The sequence below is a fragment of the Onychomys torridus genome, chromosome 7, assembly GCF_903995425.1.
Source record: "Onychomys torridus chromosome 7, mOncTor1.1, whole genome shotgun sequence".
Classification (NCBI taxonomy): Eukaryota; Metazoa; Chordata; class Mammalia; order Rodentia; family Cricetidae; genus Onychomys; species Onychomys torridus.
The window spans coordinates 88,273,981-88,297,602 of NC_050449.1; the positions used below are offsets into that span (position 1 = coordinate 88,273,981).

The 23,622-nt window shown below is 39.1% G+C and overlaps 1 protein-coding gene across 4 annotated transcripts in view; it reads right to left on the reverse strand.

Annotated features, from left to right (window-relative positions):
* Positions 1 to 6,693: 6,693 nt before the first annotated feature.
* Trpc1 (transient receptor potential cation channel subfamily C member 1) overlaps positions 6,694 to 23,622 on the reverse strand; it is a 57,408-nt gene continuing 40,479 nt past the window's right edge. For all 4 annotated transcript variants that reach the window (XM_036192728.1, XM_036192727.1, XM_036192730.1 and 1 more), the window contains 6 exons: positions 19,414 to 19,553; positions 17,671 to 17,814; positions 11,134 to 11,309; positions 9,664 to 9,865; positions 9,197 to 9,391; positions 6,694 to 7,515 (listed from right to left, as the gene is read on the reverse strand). In XM_036192728.1, coding sequence (XP_036048621.1) covers positions 7,288 to 7,515; positions 9,197 to 9,391; positions 9,664 to 9,865; positions 11,134 to 11,309; positions 17,671 to 17,814; positions 19,414 to 19,553 — 1,085 coding nt within the window. In that variant the 3' untranslated portion in view covers positions 6,694 to 7,287. The remainder of the gene's footprint in view (positions 7,516 to 9,196; positions 9,392 to 9,663; positions 9,866 to 11,133; positions 11,310 to 17,670; positions 17,815 to 19,413; positions 19,554 to 23,622) is intronic.

Here is a 23,622-nt window from a genome sequence, read left to right on the forward strand (position 1 = left end):
TTGCCAATAGTTCTTCAGGTAGTTGGGACCTCATGAGTCATTACCCCTCCATAATGGAATTTTAAAAAAATAATTGATTTAACTTTATTTTATGTGCATTGGCATGAAGATGTCAGATCTCAAAGAACTGGAGTTACAGAGAGTTGTTAGCTGCCCTGTGGGTGCTGGGAATTGAACCTGGGTCCTCTGGAAGAGCAGCCAGTGCTCTTAACTGCTGAGCCATCTCTCCAGCTCCCCTATGCTGGAACTTTAACTGTTTTGATCTTGTGCAGGACTCATGTAAGTACCCACAGCTGCTTTGAGTTCATGTGAACATTATGTCATGTCCAGAGGATAGCATTTCCAGAACTTTTCCTCATCTTTAGGATTTTACATTCTTTCTACCCCCCTTTCCCACAATATTCTGTGTACTGTGTGTGTGTGTGTGTGTGTGTGTGTGTATGGTTGGAGATTGATAATGTCCCATTCAGGGCTGAGCGTGCACAGTTGCTTATACTCAGCACTTTAAATGGTAATGCATCTCTGCATTAATCACTACCCACTCCAAGAAGTGACCAAGGTTACCCCCCATTAGAATTGCTACTGTTAAATCTTGCCTGGCAGCTCATTATTGTAGCATGCGGATAAAAACATTGATGAAGCAGGGTCTCTCTCTGACCCTGCAGCAGCTACCCCACATGAGTGAGCTTCTAAGGGGAAGTTGCCTGTCCCCATAAGAATGCTGAGCTTGGGGTTGTGGATTTAGCTCAGTGGTAGAGTGCTTGCCTAGCAAGCTCAAGGCCCTGGGTTTGATCCTCAGCTCCAAAAAAAGAATGCTGGGCTTATGAGCACATGCCACAGTGGCAGGGACCAGCTTTTTTGTGGATTCTGGGGATCTGACTCAAGTCAGCAAGTGCTTTTGCCTGCTGAGCCATTTCCTGGACCCTGTAAATAACATTCCTGGTAGGGGAAAGCAGAGAATGAAGTGATTGCTAATTGCAGGACGAAGAGATGGAGCTTGCCCAGAATTCTGATTGCCTAGGACACCTTTTAGAGAATGTGTTTATATCCTATATAAATAAGCCTGCTGTCTTACTTGTGTTCCCATAATTTAGTATGCATCAGAAACCATGTCTCTTGAAAATGGCTATTTTAAAGCATACAAAGGAACATAAAACATTACCCAGTTTTTGCGTGGTGTAGCTGGTGTTCATCTTCAAATGCAGATAAAAACAGAATAAAGGAAGTAATGTGAAATTATCAAGTGAAAGAGAAAGTCTTCTAAGAATGTCCTCTAGAAACTATATGTTTACACATGGTGGGAGGGGAAAGCCAGGAAGTGAATATTGACTTCCCTGTGAGAAATTCAGAGTAGCCATTATCCCTAATATTTCCTCAGTGTAGTTTTTCTCTTTGTGTGTGTGTTCATGTTTGCACACTCATAGGAAGGTCAGAGGCTGACACTAGGTGTGTTCAATTGCTACTATAGAAATAGAGTGTGTGTGTTGTTTTCCTGGTCACACAAGTATGGAGGTCAGACAGAAGTCAACTCACAGTCTTCTCTAGCATTCTCTGTGTTATTTTCTGAGACAGGCTGTCTCACTGAGCCTAGACTGTTATTCTAGCCAGACTGGCTGGCCAGAGAATGGTCCACATTCTTCAATCCCCGAGTGCTAGGGTTACAGGTTTACACTACTATGTCTGGCTTTTCTGTGGGTGCTGAGGATCTGAAGCCATGTCCTCCTGTTTGCAGAGCAAGCACTGGACCCACTGAAACACCTTCCAAGTTCCCCAACTTGAGAACCCTGAACTTGGTCCTCACCCATTCTACAGGACTAGCTGGCCAGCAAGCCTCAAGGGGTTTTGCTTCCGCCTCTATCACTGAGACCATGGGTGGGTGCTGAGGATTGAACTCGGGACCTCAGACTTACATGGCAAGCGCTTTACCAATTAAGCCTGTTTCTCAGCCCTTGTTAGTTTAATCCTGAATTAGGCCTGATTGGTTTACTTTTCAAGGCTCATGATCTCAAGTTATTTAGTACTTTAGAAATGTACTGGGGAAAACAATAATTTAAAAGTCTTAGGAATCGCCAGGCATTGTGGTTCACACCTTTAATCCCAACACTCAAGAGGCAGAGGCAGGCAAATCTCTGAGTTTGAGGCCAGTCTGCTCTACAAAGTGAGTTCCAGGATGGACAGGACTACACAGAGAAATCCCATCTCAAAAAAACACAAAAAAGTCTTAGGACAAAAAAATTCCCTTGACTAGGAAGGGATAGTATGTATCCATTAGAAATGGGAAAAAAAAAAAAAAAAAAAAATTTCCAGTTTTATCTTTTTATCAAAGACTAACAGTGATTAGTAATTGGTTATATGTGTCCCTCTACTGATCAATTAATTTACAACCTCTACTTTTAGGAAAAATTGTAATTTGAGTGAAGTTTGCACAAGTTACTAATTATGATCAAAGTGTAGATCTCCATTGGAGCAGCACAGTGTTGCACACACTGGGTTTGTTGACTGTTGACACTCTCTTATAGGAGGGGCTGGAGGCGGTCACTGAACTCTCATCTGGGTATCCAGCCACCCCTAATCAGTTTTATGCAATTCTGCCCTAATTGCACTTGGCCTCAGGGTCTCTGGAAAGGGCTAGAGTATATAGGCTGGAGGTTAGAAGGGGCTCCATCTATGCAACCATGGGGGAGTCATCATCAATGTTGAGTGCAGAATTTCCTTACTATGATACTCTTTTATTATTATTTTTTTAATTTATTTTTTCAAGACAGGGTTTCTCTGTGTAACTTTGCGCCTTTTCTGGAACTCACTCTGTAGCCCAGGCTGACCTCGAACTCACAGAGATCTGCCTGTCTCTGACTCCAGAGTGCTGGGATTAAAGGCATGCACCACCACGGCCTGGCTGAGGGCAGAATTTCTAATGAGGAAGCTTTAAGGTCACCCATGTTCCTGCCTCTAACCTTCATCTGTTGTTCTGTCGGTGAGGCTAATAAACTGTTTTCCCATGGTGAACTTGAATGAACCAAACTGGTTTGTCACTGGAACTGTAGAAAGACAGGAGGACCTGCTTAGTGCCCCCACAGGGAGACAATTCCCAAAACACATGGGCAATAGAATCTTCATGTTTTTAATTATTAAAATGAAATCCCACTGGATTCTAGTGCTAGAAATTACTGAATATTGCTAAGAAGACCTGAATAAATACACTGATGTGCTATGTTGGTGGACTGAAAGACATTGCTACAATGTAAATTCTCTCCAAGTTAGTCTCTAGATTTAATGTAATTCCAATCAGAATGTCAACTTGATTTTTGTTTAGAAATTGATCATTCCAGTGTGTGAAAAAGCAGACAACCTAGATAGTAAAATTAATTTTGAAAAGTACTGTGCATGGTGATCATCTGTGAGCTCTGCACTACCATGCTGCTTGTGGATCCAAACAGCAAGTCTTTCCTGCTACATAGCACAGACTAGTTCCTCTGCTGTAGCAAACTGTAAGATACCTGTTGTTTTCTTTCTTTCTTTTCTTTTCTTTTTCTTTTTTTTTTTTTTTTTGAGACAGGGTTTCTCTGTAGCTTTGGAGCCTTGGATCCTTTCCTGGAACTCACTCTGTAGCCCAGGCTAGCCTTGAACTAACAGAGATCCATCTGCCTCTGCCTCCAGAGTGCTAAGTTTAAAGGCATGTGCCACCACCGCCAGGTACCTATTGTTTCCTTAACTCTTTTAATCTGCTATACATAATTTATTTCTCATCAGGTTGACACAAACATACTCCTAACACATTAAAATTCACAGTTCAAAGCAGGGGTTCACTGTGTAGTTGTGGCTAGTCTGCAGTACACTTTGTTGTCAATGCTGGCTTAGAACCCCGAAATCTTCCTGCCTCATCTTCCTGAACATTGAGATTACAGGTCTGTGCCACCAGGCCCAGTTTAAAACTCATCACTTTAAATAAAAGTGTAGTTTCCTGAGTAGTACAGTTGGTTTCTTTTAGCAGATCCCGTGAACCAATGATTTAACTTCAGTTTCTAAGGTTTTTTTTTCTTGTATAATGTTACATGGTGGAGCGTGCAGTCTATAGTCTTTGTGATTAGCTTTTTTTATTTTTTAAGATTCATCCATGGATTGGGGATTTAGCTCAGTGGTAGAGCACTTGCCTAGCAAGTGCAAGGCCCTGGGTTCGATCCTCAGCTCCAAAAAAAAAAAAACAAAAAAGATTCATCCATGTTATTGCAAGTGTCCCCAGTCTGTATTTGTGGTGGCATTATGTGTTAACTTGCTTAGGACTAACTTCATTTCCCAGAATTCTCTTTGTGTGCTTCCAATCGGGGTGTGAGATCTGAAGAATGACACATTAGTTCTTTTGTTCTTTCCACTGGACTTTTCTAACTCACATGTGCTGATTCATCCTGATGATGTGGGGCAGCAGCACCTTTCTTTGCTCCTCCTTCAGCATCTGTGATTGCTTACCAACACACTTCCAAAGGCAATGGCAAAAGGCCACTGTATTGCCACCGGATATGACGTCACAAGGCCAGATTCATCAGAATCCCTCTTCATGGTGCTGGCTGATCTTTGCTGTCTTCTTATCTCTGCCTTTCCTTCCTAGCTGCTACCCCAGAGACTTCTAACATTGGATGCCAGGACCACAGAATGCCCAACAATCCAATGAGTGCAATGTCAGACCCTTATACACACACACACACACACACACACACACACACACACACACACACACACACACACGCCATACAAGCTTGTAACTATCCCTGCAGCTTTGTTCCTCTGCCTGAACCTGAACTTGGACACATCTTGTTATTCTAGATTTATACTATATAAATACATTATTTATTTATCATTGACTAGTTGAAAGGCTTTTAGTTGTTTTCAGTTTGGGACAATGAATAAAGTTCTCATGAACGGTCACATACAGATCTTTGTATGGACATATTAATTTAAAAATATGTTATACTAGGAAACAGCTAATAGTTAAGTGTAATTACTTCAGAAGTGGGAAGTGTTGCTGAGAGTGTCTGATGCTGGTATTTTGCATTTTAGGCCTTTGTGACCATAAATTTAAAAAATACTAAATTTTATAGATGCATATGAATTATATCTCAATTAAAATTTTTATTGTGTGTTTGTATGAGTGTGGATGCTGTGTGGCACAGCATGCATGTGGATGTCAGAGGACAGCTTGGGGGAGTCTCTCTTCTATGTGGGTGCAAGGTCTGTGGTAAGAACCTTTCCCCACTGAGCCATCTTGCCATAACTGTATCTCAAACTTAAAAAGCAGATCAGAGGCTGGAGAGATGGCTCACTGGTTAAGAGCACTGGCTGCCCTTCCAAAGGACCCAGGTTCAATTCCCAGCAGGCATGAGGCAACTCACAACTGTCTGTTACTCCAGTTCCAGGGGATCCAACACCTTCTGGCATCTGTGAGTACCAAGCATGTGCATGGTAAACAAATATACAAACAGGCAAAATATTCACACACATAAAGTAATTAAAAAATAAAAAGCAAATAATACTAAGTAAAATGCTAAAGCTCTATCAATTAATACTCTAATATCAAATTTTATTCACCTTTTTTCTTACAATATGCTGTCATTCAAAATATACCTCATCAGTAATTCATGCACACAATAGGCACTCTATAGATTTTTTTAATTAAGATTTTTTTAATAATTAAGTATATTTTTTAGAATGACTAAAAATCCTGATGTAAAATCCCAATAGGGAAGTGCATAATTTCGTTGTAGACAAAATATATAACTTTACAATAAACATTTTTATAAGAATTTGCCCAAAAGAGGGAAGACTTAAACTTGAACATCAAAAACAAATGTTAAAAGCAAGATGAACCTAACATTAGATTACTCAGATGCCCCCTGGATAGGTGGTGCTCACGGTCCAAGGGCTGCCTGCACCCTGGGCACCCTCTGCCTGCACCCTGTGTACCCTCAATGCCAACTGACATTCAGCTAAGAAAGTAAACATGTGTATTCCTCACTGAACATGCTGCAAGAGTCTATGCAACAGCTGGGGAAGCTTCAGCTACACCCTTATATGAACACCAAAAGAGGTCAAATACACTTTTTATTTTCAAACTGAAAAAACAATGCTTTACATCTCAAGCAGCAAGCATGAAGTCACTTTTCTAGAAGCTGTGTTAAACTCTGGTAAACACTTTGAAAGAGAGCTCAAGAACCTTCATTTGAACTTAAAGCAGCTTTTTTCAAAGCCCCTGATGCTCTCCAGCCAAGCCCACTGTGACCACACATGAAGGCAAGCAGCTCATATTTTGTAACTTACTCAAACCTGAAAAGTTAGAAGAAAAAGTTAAAACTAACCAAATGCCTAGAGAAGTAACTTTGCAAATGCATAAATATGAACAAATATTCTATGGCTAAAAGATGTCTACTATTTTTCAAAAATCACAGAATTCTATAAATATTTAAATATATGAACTACATCAATACAGAGAACTATATATAAAATATTAAGTCAAAAAACAAAATAAAAATATAAAATTATTATAACCATGTAAGAGTAAATATAATACACAACAAAAAACAAGGTAAATTTAGACTGATAGTACTAAATAATTTTTTGTTTGTTTTTTGAGACAGGGTTTTTCTGTGTAGCTCTGGCTGTCCTGGAACTCACTCTGCAGACAAGGCTGGCCTTGAACTCTGAGATCCACCTGCCTCTGCCTCGCAAGTGCTGGGATTAAAGCCATGCACCACAAGACCGACTTAAATTCAAAAATTTAGAGACTTTTCTTTGTTGCTTAAGATTATAACAAAAGAAAAAATAGGGTATTTTAGATAAAACTACACTCTTAAACAATAAATACTGAACTCTATGTGAACTCCTAAAAGCAGAGATTTTAAACAACATGAACTCTACATTTCAAGTGTCTCTTAAGGTAGCTGCATTTGGTGATCTTCACTTTATAAAAAGGAGCGGGCAATGTGTACACTGATAGCTGCCCCTCTTCAATATTATAAAATTTAAGCACTAATTTAAGAACTAAGAAAATACAATTGCATGCTAACAAACCCATTTACTTGTTCTGTTTCACCTCTACAAAAAGCCACAGACAGGTTTTAAAAAACTAACTCTATATACATATTTTACATGACATATATTTATGCTATAAATATTTAAAGAATGGCTTTTGTGTAACTGTTTCTGTCCATATATATCTTATTAGTGTAGTTGTAAGGTATGCAAATACAGTCTCAGATTTGTCATGGAAAATTAATTTCTACAAGATTTAGGAAATGATTAATTTCTTGGGTAAAACATAGCATATTTAGAAGTCCGAAAGCCAAGCAAATCCCTTATTTCATTTCGGAATTTGGACAGATCTTGGCGCAGTTCACTGAGATTCTCCACAGTGGCCTGGTCTGTGCTCTGCATCTTCTGTCGCGCAGACGTCAGGTACCGGTGCACCAGGCAGCACATCACCTTCTGGTAGCTCTCGCCTCTCTTTTGCTTCAAGGCTCTCCACTCCTTCAAGACAAGCAGTCCCAGGGTGAGAACGACAGCAGAGCAGCGTGTGGGCAAGAAAACACTGTGCACACACACACCTATGGATCTGCAGCACTGGGAGTGAGCCGAGGGCCACACGCACGCTAGGCAAATGTCTGCCATTGAGGCGTTCTCTAGCCCCAGAGACAATATTTAAATGAGGTAAATTTTAAGTATACTCACAAATACATACTTTCAATGCATTTAGAGGACAGTTTACTTTAGTAAAAAATCAGTCAATACATGTTTAACAATATAATCTGTGTATCTGTTTCATTCACCCTCCTTTAGGCCAATTTCATTGAAAAAGTTTAGTAATGCCCAGTCTACAACAGAGATTCATAAACTACCATCCCAAGCCCATTTTCTGTCTTTCTTACCTTGTGAGCTAAGAATGGTTTTACAGATGAATATTTGTAATCAATTTTACAATGGACAACTTGATTTTTAACTCTAATTAAGCAAAATTTTAACCCTATCCCAGGGAATTCTGTTTTCCCTAGTAACTTATTACAGTGACTGTTACTTTTATTGTTATATTTTTAATTTCATCTGTAAGTTTTTTGGAAATTTATTCTTTTATATAACTTCTTAGATGGTGTTTTTTGTTTTGTTTGGCTTTCAAAGTATAAAATATTTACTGTCTGGTCTTTTAGGAAACTTACCAATCCTTGGTTTATAAGCAGCATGCACTGAATAAGAAATACACTGAGTAACTTTCAAGACCTGAAAATGCTATGAACCGATTGTTGTTCTTTAAATCTATAATGAATGACTATGGGATAAGAGTTCATGTGTTAGGGAAATTTGAAAACTAAGAAAAGAACCAAAACCAACCTAAATCCTTAGCTTTATTTCTTATTCTCAATTATTCATTGAATTTTTATATTAGATACTACAGCATGCGTTAGGGATACAGTAGAAAAGACCTCAGGATACCCCTTATCAAACCTTCATATTTGTGCTTTAAGAAACATCTGTTGTTTTTAACAAAATCTCAATCATTTGGTTTTACCAAAGAAGGCTCAGAAGCCAGATGCTGGGGTGAAAGCCTGCTAGCTCAGAGAGGCAGGGAAAGCACCCAGATGACCTTCCTCCTCTGCTGACCTCCCAGAGCCTCCTACCTTCTCCTACACTGTCTCAAACAGGACGTCCCTCCCTTCTACTTCCTTGTGTTTCTCTATCCACCCTCCTGATTCCCTCTTACTCTCCATGGGTTTTTCTTAATCATCCTATGTTCACTTCCTGTCAACTAGTTGCTTGCTCTGCCTCTTGACCTATGGTTAACTTTATTTAAACCTATTTACAATATTCAAGCAGAAAGCTCTTGGAATTAAGGTATGTGCCAGGGCTGAGGCACACCACAATTAGAAACAGGTTTTTCTAGCAAATAATGCAATCTCTCAGGGTCACAGTGTAATCAAATATCCTGCAACAAACATCTGAGCTAGGTATGGTGGCACACACCCATCATCCCAGCCCATGGTAGGCAGACAGAAGACTGCTGCTAACTGAAGTCAGCCTGGTCTACACAGCAAATTCCATGGCAGCTGCGTCTATATAAAGAGTAAGACTCCACCTCAAAAAAATAAAACAAAGAAAAACTAGAAGTGAAATTAGCAACTGTAAAACTGTGGTGCAATTCAAACCTCTAGTCTCTCACCTTTAAACTGTTTTGCCGTTTGACCTTGCCTTTCGATGTGTGAGAGCAAACCCACTTACTGAGGCTACTGATCATATAGCAGATAGTCTTCGGTGAAGGAATAATGTTGAAAGGTGGGGGCAGTGTACATTTGTCATCAAAGTAGCTAAGCCATAGCTTTGCTCGAGCAAACTTCCATTCTTTATCCTCATGATTCTATGAGGCAAGGAAAAATCAGGATAGAAGAACACACACACAAACATGAATGCATATTGGCAGGTTTGGGGAGATACTGATTAAAACTGTCTAAACGTCACCACACCTTATATATTAAAAAACTGGTCAAAGATGTGCAATTATTAGACATGACATTTTAAAATCTATATTTAATTTAAAATGTTATTCCTTAATTCTGTTACCTTCAGTTATTTGACTTCCTATATGGCATACGATCTGGAGAGACTATAAGGCTTTGGAAGGACACTTACTGCTATCAACTGAAAGCTCTTGTGAAGCATGGCCACTAGCAGCTTCGTAAGCACGATAACAACCACGACGTTGTAAGTTCCAACAATCACGGCTCCAACAAAGGACTGCAACTCTTCTCCATAGCTAAACCTTGTGACAAAGATGGCCACATGTGCTAAGGAGAAAATGTACCAGAACAGAGCAAAGCAGGTGCCAATGAACCTAGAAGGGTAAGTACATTCTGGTTAAAAAGGAAATTAATTAGCAAGAACAGAGATAATGCATTTCTATAAAAATTACGCATAAGAGCCATTAGTAATTCTTGTATAATCCATTATGAAAATAATTTTATTGTTTGATTTTTATTTTCACAGTACATACAGTCATATTTTAAATGTTATTTTTGTTTTATATGTGTGCATGATTGTATATATGTGCATCACATGCATGCAGGAGGCCACAGAGGTCAGAAGAGGGCACCAGATCCCCTGAAACTGGAGTTACAGTTGTGAGCCATCAGGTGGGTGCTGGAAACCAAACCCAGGTCCTCTGCAAGAACAGCAAGTGCTCTTAAACCACAGAGTCATCTTTCCGGACCCTAAAGTCTTATTTTAAATGAGGAAACACATTCAAACATATTATTCCTAGTTAATTTTTGCTTCCTTTCTAGTCTCAACACAGCATCCATAGGGTATCTAGTTTTATTGTGTCAGTCCTTTGCTTCAACCTTCAGATAATTCTAAATTGAAATAGCCCCAAATCAGACAGCACGGCCCTACATGATCATCCCTCTATCCATTTATGCTGGCCTGCCCAGAAATCTTAGTCTTTAAATGAGAGGACACACAGAGTACCTAAAGAATTGAGGCACATCATATGAACACAACAAACGTGCGTACAGACGCCTCTATTTATTTAAGGATGAGGAGAGTAAGACTGGGGATGTCGCTTTGAGGGTTAGCACTTGCTTAGCACACACTGAGCCCTAGCTTAGATCCCCAGCACTGGAAAAGGAACCTGAGGGCAGGTATTCTGTCTACTTTATAGTGGAGGTACCATTCTTTATAATCCACTGTCGTACTGGCCCTTAAGTTCTAATGATTCTCATTCTAGTGACCTCTCAAGAAGTGCTGAAAACATGAACACTCTGGGTTGTAGCACCAACAGTTGCTACAGGTATTTAATAGTTGGGGGCAGAGATACTGAACATTCTAATATATGGGATAAAAGAATTTTCCAAAGTGCTAAGAGTGTAAATTTGTCAAGAGTTCTGTTCAGACATATTTCAGTAAAGAAGAAACGTGATGACTTGGATCTACTACTGAAAATCCTTTAGGTAAAGATGATGAAAAATGAACATTTGTTAAAGCTTGCAGCCATTTAAACAATGTATTTTTTTAAAGAACAGTTGAAGCTCCATTCATGTAATGACTAGCCCACACAGAACTTAGGAGCAGAAAGGCCATCTAGAAAACTCTGAAGAGACTCACGAGTGGAAGGTGTCGTTGCTTTGTTGTTCACAGAAGATGCCAACACAGTCCTTCTGCTCTTTGGGGGTGTACCCCTTGTCATAGAGCTGTGTTAGTCCAATCGTGAAGGAGAACAGAACAAGAAGGAACATCCCCAGAAATTTCCCAAAATCTTGTAACATCTGTCCCATGGAAATCTGTGGACATATCACACAGTATACATTAAAACTGTTGGGGAAACTACTTATTAAATATGAAATTACCCAGCAATAAAAGGAAGCCTAACCCACAAGCCACAAGTCATGCTCATTATTTCACCTGGCTGACATATTTCAGTATGTTAAGAACATCAAAACGCCAGCTGTAGGAAAACAAAAAACAAAACAAAATAAAACCAACAAACCCTGCTATCTACCAAAAAAGCCGTTCTAACCAAACCAGCACTGTGAGTGAGTGTGTTAGATGTACAATCCTTGCCAGACAAGATCTTCAAAAGTTATTACTGCTGTGTAGGGAGAACAGGTACATGGAGATTTTTACCTGCTTTTAGTATTTATTATAATTATTTTGGCTGTTGCTGAGACACAGACTACCCCATGTTCAATCTTGCCATAGGACTCACAATCCTCCTGCCTCAGCTTCCCACATGCTAGGATCATGCAAGTATCACTATTGCTAACAATATGGAGATTGTTTAAAGGCCAGTTGGCAGGGATAAAAGAAAGAACTCTCTGAAAAATTTAAGGGAAAATAAATGCTTATATTTATGTGGCTTTTAAAAGTTTACAAATAGTAAATCATTTCAAAATGAAGCATTTTATCTGATTTTGTAACTAATTCTCAGCTAGCTCCTGAAGGACAGCAGCAGCATCAGACTGTCCTAGTATTCTATGTACAAGCCACTCTAGTAGCAAGAGTTAATAATGACTATCTTCAGACGTCAGCATGGGGCAATGAGAGGTTTTATTCAAGACTAATTTTATTTCCTTTCATACTCCTCCAATGTCTGAAGATTAAGTAGGCTTTTTATGGTTTCTCATTATTTTTATCATTTTTTAATTTAATTTATTTATTATGTATGCAGTGTTCTGCCTGCAGGCTAGAAGAGGGCACCAGATCTCATTACAGATGGTTGTGAGCCACCATGTGGTTGCTGGGACTTGAACTCAGGACCTCTGGAAGAGCAGTCAGTACTCTTAACCTCTGAGGCATTTCTCCAGCCCTAAGTAGTTTTAATAATCTTGATTTTTTTTTTTTAAAAATTGGAACACTTGTGGGTTGTTTGTTTGTTTGTTTGTTTGTTTTTTTAAGACAGAGTTTCTCCATGTAGCCCTGGCTATCCTAGAACTTGCTTTATAGACAGACCAAGCTAGCCTCAAAATACGTGAGAAAGAGAAGCGATATGTTCTCCCTGTTAAAGCACTAGCAGTATCTTGGGGTCACTTAGGAAAACAAAGCCATCCCTTCAGATATGAATATTCAGAATACATCCGTACCTAAGTCAGCAGGGGATGCGCTAAGGCAGTAAGAAGGCAAGTGCTTTTGACAACTTCAGGAAAAATGACCTTTGAAGAAAGGTCTGGCAATATTCACTCATCTATAAATAGAGTTTTTGAAAGTACTCACTTATAGTGATAGAATCTTAATTTTCAAAAATTAACACAACTAAACTAAAAAAAAAAAAAGCATAACCACTCTGAATATCAAGGTGAGTTAATACGGAAGGAGAACACCAGCAACTGATGTCAATTCTCCCATAATACAGAACCAAAACTAGTACAGTGGATATCCAGTAGAAGGCACTGGAATACCAAACGTGCATGTGACAAGTCAGCAGCAAAAACAGGCTTCTTGTGGATGGAAAGACTGTAAGCATTATGCATTTGTAAATATGATAAGATCACTGAAATCGAAGTGTAAAGAAATGAAAAAGAGAACTAAACCATTGATACTCCAGTTTACAAAGGAGTTAACACTAGTACAGACCGAGGAAAACCAGTCTTGGCTGTGAGAACCCTGGAAATGAAGCTTGTGGTAGAGCACATCTGTTGTCCAGCACTAGAGGCTGAGGAAATAGTATCAGGAGAGCACAGGGACTCCCAAGTCTGCGGAACAGTTAAAACCCCTGAGAGAGAAAAGAGGGCTGGGGACATGGGTCTCCAGTAAAGTGCCTCCTACACAGGCGCGAGGATCTGAGATGGGATCCCAGGGCCCATGTGAAAATGCCGTGCATAGTCACTTACAAGGAAGGAAAAGGACATGGACAGATCCCAGAGCTCAGTGGCCACACAACACAGGCAATCAATGAGTGCCAACTTCACTGAGAAACCATGTTTTAAAAGGTAAGGTGGAAAGCAATCAAGGGGGACACCAGAATCAACCTAGGTGCACATGCAAATGAACACACTCACTCTCTCTCTCTCTCTCTCTCTCTCTCTCTCTCTCTCTCTCTCTCTCTCTCTCACTCACTCAATTTTAAACTGAAAAAAGGAAGGAGATAGGCAGGAAAGAGACAGAGACAAAGAATAGGAGACACAACAGAGAGAGAGTAAGGTGGGAGATCAGAGGATATTACTATGAACAACAAATTGGGTAGTCCAAGTAGATGAACAGACTCCTAGAACTATACAACCTAGCAAGAATAAGTCATAGATACGAAAGTCTTAACAGATCTCTAAATTATACAAAAATTGAATCAATAATAAAAATCTCTTAACTAGGATCAGATGACTTCAGTGAAAACTCTATGAAATGTTTTTTAAAACTTAATACAAATCCATCTTAAAGTATTTGGAAAACATTTTCAACTTATTTTATGAGGCCAATGATGAAAATATCATTTATATCACCCTGATGCCTTCAGCAAAGACTATAAGAAAAGAGTGCTGTAGGCTTAAACATCCCTGTAATATACATACAAAAATCTTTACCAAAATAAGGGCTCAGCAGATAAAGGCATTTGCTGCCCATTCTGACGACTTGAGTTTGGTCTGTAGGATTTACATGCCATGGGCACATGCATATATGTGGTGATTTGAATAAAAATAGCCCCCATAGGCTCATATATTCAAATGCTTAGCCACCATGGAGTGGAACTGCTTGAAAGGTATGTCCTTTGTTGGAGGTCTATCACTGGGAGTGGGCTTTGAGGCTTCAAAAGCCCATGTCAGGCCCAGTCTCTGTCTCTCTCTGTGTCTCATCTGTCTCCCTCTCCACCTCCCCACAGCCCTTGCCCTCCTGCCCCTCCCTGTCTCTGCTCCCTGTGGATCAAGATGTAAAGCTCCAGGGTCATGTCTACCTGTGTGCTACCATGTTCCCCACCATGATGATAATAGACTAACTCTGAAACTGTAAGCAAGCCCCCAATTAAATGTTTTCTTTTATAAGTGTTGCCTTGGTCATAGTGTCGCTTTACAACAACAGAACACTGACTAAGACAGTATACACACACCAAAATATTAAATAAATAAATGTGAAAAAAATTGTAAAAGAAAGTCTTTACCCAAACACTATCAAATCAAATTCAACAGTGCATGAAAAAAGCACATACACCTTGCAATTAGGATTTATCTTTGGGATACAAGAAAAAATAATTTAGTGGCTACATCATCAAATTAATGAAAAAAAGACAACAGTTACATAATTGGATCGATAAACCCAGAAAAAGCATACGATGAATTTCAATTCCCTTTTTAAGACAAAAAAAAAAAAAAAAACCCAAAAACCCAAAACAATCCATTCTCAACAAAAACATAAGGAAATTACCTGAACACAATACATGCCACATATGAAAGCCCATAGCTAACAAAATCGGTAGTGAAAAACCCACATTTTTATTGACATCAGGATCAGTCAAGGACTTCTCTTTATGTATCTGTCTACACAGTACTGAAAATTACACTCAAAACAATAAAATAAGGAGGGGAAAGTATCCACACTGGAAAAGGTGACACTGTCCCCTTTGAATGTGACATGATCCTATGTGGAGAGAGTGACAAAACACCCCATAACTGTTAGAACTAGAAACCAGGAATTAATCTGGAAACATTCCATCAAGCAAGATGAACAGGCAACAGTTGCATTTCTATATACGAGTTACGCAACCATCTGAAAAGGGTCACATATTATGATAGCAAATCCCAACATGAAAAAGAATGAGGCAGGATGGACCTAACTAACCCTGAAGTAGAAGACCTACACACTGAAAACTCTAGAACACTGAGAAAGAGACAGAAGACAACACAGGCAGATGTTCATGGCTGGAAGATAACTCTTAAAATTCCCATATTACCAAAATACTTACAGATTTGGGACAAAATCACAACCCCAATAATATGCTTATATACACACACAGAAATTATAAAACTTGCATGACCTCAAAAAAGACAATCTTGAGAACAAAGCTAAAGATATCATACTCCCCAATTTCAACATATATTATAAAACTACAGTAACTAAAATGGTATCAAACTATAGGAAAGACTGATGTATAGACCAATGGGACAAAATAAAGGCCTTGGAAATAAATGTAAAAGTAAATAAACTTAACTTCTCTTCAACAACGATACCAGGAAAACACAATGAGGAAATGGTAGTCTCTTCAACAGATGATGGTGGGGGAAAAATGACCATATGATCCACATGGAAAACAGTAAAATTGAACATTTATCTTACAGCATACATATCTTACAACACACACACACACACAAACACACACACACTCAACTCAAAGTAGAAAAGATAATTAAAATAAGGCCTGAAACTATAAAGTCTTAGAATAAAAATTACATGTTCAGGGTTGTACTGGGCTAGTTTTATGTTATGTCAAGTTGACACAAGATTGAGTCATTTGGGAAGAAGGAAACTCAATTGAAGAAATGCTCCCACCAAATTGGCCTGTGGGGCATTTTCTTAATTCATGATAGATGTAGAAAGGTCCAGCTCACTGTGGGTGGTAACCACCCTTGGGCTGGTGGTCCTGGGTGCTATAAGAAAGCAGGCTGTGTTGTGGGATATTTTGATCACACTCTGACACTCCTGAGACTGTCCAATAAAGTTATACCTTGAATCAGGGGGCTAGCTGACTAGTCAGAGTCAGTGACTAGCTGACTGGAATTGGCCCTAGAGAAGCCAGCAATTTGGACAGAGAAGGCACATAGGAATGAAAGGGCAGGTACTAGAGATGGAGCTCTCTTAGTTCTGGGACAAAGGAAAAGATGTGTCTCTTGCTGTGTCTCTGACCAAAGAGCAAGGTCAGTTAGTTGTTATTCACCCTCTCTGAGCTAGCAGGTTTTCACCCCAGGCTTTGACTTCTGAGTCTTATTGACAAATAGAACAATAGAGACTTTTAAACACACATATCATGGCCCTACCAAGCCTCGGCCTAAGTGGCTAGTGGGGCTGTGACTGAGATGGGGCAGCAGACAATAATTAAAATATCAGTGGATTCATGTGCAGCCACCAAGCTAAAAGAAGAACATCAAGGCTGAGCAAGGAAGCCATGAGGAGCAACCCAGGAACCATCATTTCTCAATGGCTTCTGTTTCAGTTTCTGCTTCAGAGTCTCTGCCTTGACTTCCTGTAATGATGAACCTTGATGTAGAACTTTAAGCTTAAATAAGCCCTTTCCCAAGTTCCTTTAGGTCATGGTGTCTTATGAGAGGAAAAACAAAAAACCCTAACTGAGCCAGAAGTTGGTACCAGGTCATGGGGTACAGTTGTGACAGATCTAACTATGTGTTTGCAGAGGATTGTGGTGGTATCTGAACTGTTGCCATTTCTTCCTCTTTAATTCATCGGATCCCTTCCTCTTCCCTCTTTTACTGTCTTATTTTTGATAATTTAAAATGCCATTTTATGTCCTTTGTTGGTTTATTAACTATAACTGCTTTATTTCATAGACTGCCTCAGGGCTTATGACACCTATCTTATCATAGCCTAATTTCAAGTGATAGCATACTACTTTGTATACAGTTGAAAGCCATACAACAGTGTATTTCCATTTCTCCTAGCCGGGTCTTTATGTTCTTATTGTCATTCATTTCACATGTACATCTCTATGTGTTAAAATCATGTAGATAGTATTTTTATTAAAAGCCAACTATCTTTAAAGTTTAAATATAAACTTTATTTTGATAAAAATCAGATTTTTTGTTACTCCTTTCTATGAAGCACAACAATTGTTTTGTTTTACAAGACAGGGTTTCTCTGTGTAGTTTTGGTGCCTGTCCTGGATCTTGCTCTGTAGACCAGGCTAGCCTCAAACTCAGAGAGATCCACCTGGCTCTGCCTCCTGAGTGCTGGGATTAAAGGCGTGTGCTACCACTGGCCAGCTGCATAACAATTGTTTTAAGGATGTCTATGGCCAGAGAATGAAGGGAAAAGGCCAATGGACCACAGCTTGATAAAGTTACAATTCTTGAAAGAAAATTATCAATGAGCTAGAAGCAAAGTACTTAAAAATCATTTTCAAATGCCAAGTGTAGTTTTAACACCATGAGAACAGTGTTGAAAGTCATGACATGTAACAAATGTTCCTTAAGAACTTTATTTATTTACCTGCAGTGGACCCAAAATCGAGCTGGTTGTATACATAAAAAAGAGCCGAAGGTAACTCAGAACATTAGCAAATGCAAAAAGCCCTTCTGCTACAAGTGTGGGGTGGAATGCATCCCAGTCCTTCCGGTCAGCAAAGTCATGAAACTGGAGGCAGGAAGAGAAGCCAAAGTCAATCAGAAAAATATCATGAAATGTCTCAAAGAAAACTATCGTGTCGTCTTGTGGGAGATCTAAATAATGTTTTAGCCAAACAGAAGCTTTCCACGTACGCTAGGAAATACCACTTTATATGCAGAAATTTACCAGAAATTTTCTGGTTAAAAAAAAATTAAACAAGTTATAAAACTTATCATTAGGGGTTGGAGAGACGGCTCAGCGTTTAAGAGCACTGAGTGCTCTTCCAGAGGTCCTGAGTTCAAACCCTAGCAATCACATAGTGGCTCACAATCATCTACAGTGGGGTCTGATGCCCTCTTCTGGCATAAAGGTGTATGTGCAGATAGAGCACTCACACAAAATAAATAAATCTTTAAAAAAAGCAAAATGAAACAAAATAATTATCACTGAACTTCTTATGAGAAAATATTGGCTAGTTTCCTTCAATTCTATAACACAAATTGTGAGAATGTAGGCTATCAGTTAATTAGATGTTATACTAGGTCATACTAAACCCAGTCCTTTGACCTAGGAATTTAGAGCAAACCTCAAAAGTTGCCCCCCTTTCAAGTTAAGAAGTGCATTATTCTATCTAGACATGGGACACCAACTGTCCCACTGCAGAGACTGTATAACAGATGTTCTGTGGGACTGTAAGCCACAAATCCTTCCATTCTCAAAGTGTCCTGTTTGGCTTAGAAAACTATTTCTAGAACTAAAGAAATGAGTCTGAAAAATCAGTGCTACCCAACTATCAGCCATTCATTTACCTATGACCGTTCATTTTCGTATGACCAATTGTGACTCTTTAGTGACCTCTCACTTAAGTCATTTACTCTCCCTCTGACCAACATGTTTGGTCAGTGTATGACCAACACTATTGATCAATTAAAGAAACAGATGTTAAATAAAGTAAACCAACAGAACCACTTTGCTCTATAATCTATAAATAGCCAAAAGAAATCATGAAATATTGTATATCTTAGTCCCTTAAATGTGACACCCATAGCTAACAGAGTACATTACATTCCGTGGCTTTGAGAAAGCATAAATATTGATGAAAGTAAAGTTAGAAGAGGTCTTAAGTATGTATGATAAATGAGCTAACTGAAGAAATAAGACACTTAGTAGAAAGAAAATATCTAGGACCTGGATTAAAATCATCTTTTTTTAAACACTATAGTCTTAGATACGTTGCTTAATATCTCTGAGTCATTTTCTTATTTGCAAAATGAGGATAAGGACTTCTGTCTTAAAGAATTTCCTGTGAGAATGCAATTTGACACAGTATATCTAACATCGACCATGGAACCTAGCATATGGTAGGTAACCATCAATTGTGAGGATAAAATTAGATGCAGCATATCTAACATCAACCATGAGACCCAACGTATGGTAGGTAACCATCACTCAAAAGGTAATCCATTCAAACTATAAAAAAAGTAAGCAACTGGATTCACACAGATTATTTTAAAATGAAAACACACCAGACACATATTTGGGTCTATATTAACTCTTAGTTACACAGCAAAGCATATTAGTCTTTTAAATAAATGTCTGTATCTTTGATTGACAGTGAACAGTCACCTTGTTGTGAGCCACCACTTTGAGGGCAAAGGTTGCCAAATAGAGGGAATTCATGACAAAGCTGAGTTGGTTACGAGATTCTTCTAAAAAGTCTTCTAACCCTTCATACCAGAGTCTTTTAATGTCTGACCAAATCATCCCTAAAACAATAAAAAAAATCAGATTTATTAATTCAATAAGCTGAATAATACTTTAAGAGACAAAGTGTTTATAATACTTAACTACAGCTGTATTTCAAAAGCAGTGGGGGTTGGGTGGGATGGGGGAACAACAGCCTTTTAGTGAAAAGCTTTTAAAATTTGAAAGAAAAAAAAACAACTTATGTTTCATGTGACTTGAAAAAAAATAACCTTAAGTTTCATACTGGCCAGAAAGGAATGTTTAGTGATGTGAAACAAACTAAGAGGACAAGATAAATGCACACACACACACACACACCCACACACACACACACACACACACACACACGGTTTTGTTCTTAACATTTTTCACTATTACACATAATATATTAATGACCTTATCCAGTCTAGTGGCTTTAAATGACATCTAGGTAACAAAAAGTCTCAAATTTCTATAATTTTTGGTGTGATCAGTGGGTGTATGCATGTATGCACATATGTATAGAAGCCAGGGGCAATGTCAGTTGATTTCCTCGGTCCCTCTTTACCTTACCTTTTGAGACAGGGTCTCAATGAACTCGGAGCTCATTGTTAGCTAGCCAACAAGCTCCAAGGATCCACCTGCCTCTCAGTCTTCACAGTTAGAGATGCATGCTGTAGGGCATGGCTTTTATGTGGTGTTGGGATCCTGAACTCAGATCTTCAAGCTTGCACAGCAGGCATTCTACTGACTGAGCTGTCTCCCAGCTCCTTAAACACATACATTTAAACTCAATTTATATTTACATAACAATTTCTATCTCCAAACCTCTCTCCTAAACTTAATTTATTTAGGCACTTTTCTGATCTGCACCTCTAACTGAAGGTGTGTCCAAACTGAGCTTATCTCAAATACACCACATGTGCAGATTTTCTGATCTGCACCTCTAACTGAAGGTGTGTCCAAACTGAGCTTATCTCAAATACACCACATGTGCAGATTTTCTCATTTCAGTTACTAACATTCATCTCTCTAGTGATCAATGTTAATCCATTCAAAACTGGAATCAACCCCAACTCCTGTTTCTTTTAAACTTCACATTCATAACAAAACCAAATCCTGCCCTTCCACATCCCTTTCAGGTAGGGATCCCAGATTCAGCCACCAACTCCACTCTCTCCACTCTGAACACTCTGGCAGGGACCTAGACTCACACTGACAACTCTACTCAACCATGACCTGCCTGAAGACCACTGTCCCACACCTGCCTTCTAGGCCCCTCTCTGGCCCCTCCTCCTCAGGTAGGGAGCCCAGCCTTGTGACACCAACTCCACCCACCCTTGCAGCTAAGGGCTGCCTGTGTCCAGCAAGGATGCTAGACTCAATCACCCACTCCACAGGTTCCAGTTGCCTGAGGACAATTTCTGAGCACTTCCCATAGATTTCCAAAAGTTGGCTATGAGAATCTTCTAACACTACAGAAGGTCTGCTCCCGGGCTTAGAAACTTCACTTAGCTTACACTGAGCCATGACTACTTCTGATACCTTTTTGTTGTTGTTGTTGTTGTTGTTGTTGTTGTTGTTTGTTTTTCGAGACAGGGTTTCTCTGTGTAACTTTGTGCCTTTCCTGGATCTCGCTCTGTAGACCAGGCTGACCTCGAACTCACAAGGATCTGCCTGCCTCTGCCTCCTGAGTGCTGGGATTAAAGGGGTGCACCACCACCACCCGGCTCTAACACCATATTCTATCATCACAGTCAACTGCCCAAAGACTGAATGAAGCTTTAACTGCATTCAGCTGGTCGATAGCTTGACAAATGCAGGTCACAGAAAACAGATCCAAACACGCACTCAAAGTGGAAGATAGGATTTCCCTATAAAAAAAACACTACCACTGGCCAAACTCCAGATGTCTATGTACCATTGTAAAAACATAAACATAAATAAGACAATAGATCTTCTCTAAAAATTAGTACTCAAATAATAATGTTCCTCAGAAAAGTGACTTAGATGGGTAGACCAGGCTAGCCTCAAACTCACAAAGTACTGCCTGCTTCTGTCTCCCAAGGGTTGGGACTGAAGGTGTGTGCCACCATGCCTGACTAATCATCAAGGCATTTTAAAGAGACTATGAAGTAACAGAAGAACAAAGCTACAACACATCAGTGGAATGGAAATAAAGTAATTCTGGCTAACCAGCAGGCAGAATAATTTCATGTGAAAACATGAAACCTTCTTGGAATAGCACCTTTACTATGTAGTACTATAGTTTATGTAGAAACAAACTAAAACATATATAGAACTGACAGAAAAAAGAACATGAATATTCTACTTGGTAACTTCTTGTCCAAAATGAGTGATAAAAACCATCTAAAAATGTTAAACGAAGTCTTTCAGGTTGTATTTTATCAATTTAAATATTTTCTTACTTACCTAAGAGGAATAGAGATGAAAACTATCTGGAAACACATCTTGTTCAACCTCACCCCAAGAATAGAGATCATAAACTATAAAATCCACAGTCACACCTTCTCTAAGAACTCAAGTTATTATTTCATCCTAGATCACGGTGTACAACAATGTGTAGATCTTACTTATAAGATATTGCCAAATAACACTTTAGATGCTGATCCAAGAAAATGCTTTACTTCTGTACAATGCAGGATTCTATCTAAATACGACTCTACTCCATTATTTGGAGAAGGCCTTTTATCAAAACAGGTAGACATGGGGCTGGAGAGATGGCTTACTAACCAAGAGCACATGCTGCTCTTACAGAGGACCTGGGTTTGGTTCCTGGCACTTGCATGGTGGCTCCATAACCATTCATGAGTTCAGTTCCAGTGCATTGCATGCCCCCCCCCTTTTTTTTTTACCTCCATGGACACCAGGCATACATGTGGTGCAAATACATACATGTAGGCAAAACACTCATATACATAAAATCAATTAAATTAGTCTTAAAAAAAGCAGACATGTGAAAGACTAGTGAGAACCACTGCCAAGTAGGTAGTTTCTCCTCTATCATGTAACACACACATACCTCTAAAATAAGGATCATATACTTGATGAATTTCAAAATTTTAGGGTACACTGTGTAAAACAGAGCTACAGTAGAAATGGAAAACATAACTATAAGCTATTACAAGCAATGCCATCACTACACAATCAGTGTTCCATTTGTTTTGGGTATACTTTGCTTCATAGAATTAGTAATATTTAGTAAGCATTAGGTTGCACTATTTTGAGATTTTTAAAAGTTTGAACCTCTCTCCCACTTTATACTTTCTCCTTTAATGTCTCATCCATGCCCAGTAACATACTACCTGTATGCAGATATTAAGATATTTCTATTTCAAGCTTGGACAACTTTTTGAGTGTCATGCTCTATCACTCAATTGTCTGCCTGGAAGGCATTTTTTTCATTAGTGATAGATGGGGAAAGGCCCAGCATGTTGTGTGGATGGTGCCATTCCTGAGCTGGTGGTCCTGAGTTCTATAAGAAGGGAGGCTGAGCAAGCCATGACAAGCAAGCCAGGAAGCAGCTCTGCTCCATGGCCTCTGCATCAGCTCCTGCCTCCAGGTTCCTGTCCTGTTTGAGTTTCTGTCCTGGCTTCCTTCAATGATGGACCACAATGTGGAAGTGTACACCAAATAAACCCTTTCCTCCCTGATTTGCATTTTGGTCATGGTGTTTCATCACAGCAATAGAAACCCTAAGACAATGTTTTAGTTCACTTCTTACTTCCTCAAAATCTTTTTAACTACCCCCTTGACTTGGGCACACACCTACATAATATACTTGGTACCCTAGCACCATGATCCTTTCTTAGTAAAGTAATATGTTTGCAACTGTCCACTGATTCTCAAATTAAATTTATTGTTGGTGGTATTGTTTGTGCCTTATAGACCACAATGCTAATGAGTGTAGGGGCTGTATCTGGTCTACAGAGCAAGATCCAGGACAGGCACCAAAACTACACAGAGAAACCCTGTCTCAAAAAAACAAAAATTACAAAAAAATGGTTTAACATTATTTTTTAAATGAAGCCTTGGATAACAGCAGAAAATAATCTGGTCATTATGAATAAAAAGTTACTGTATTTCCTT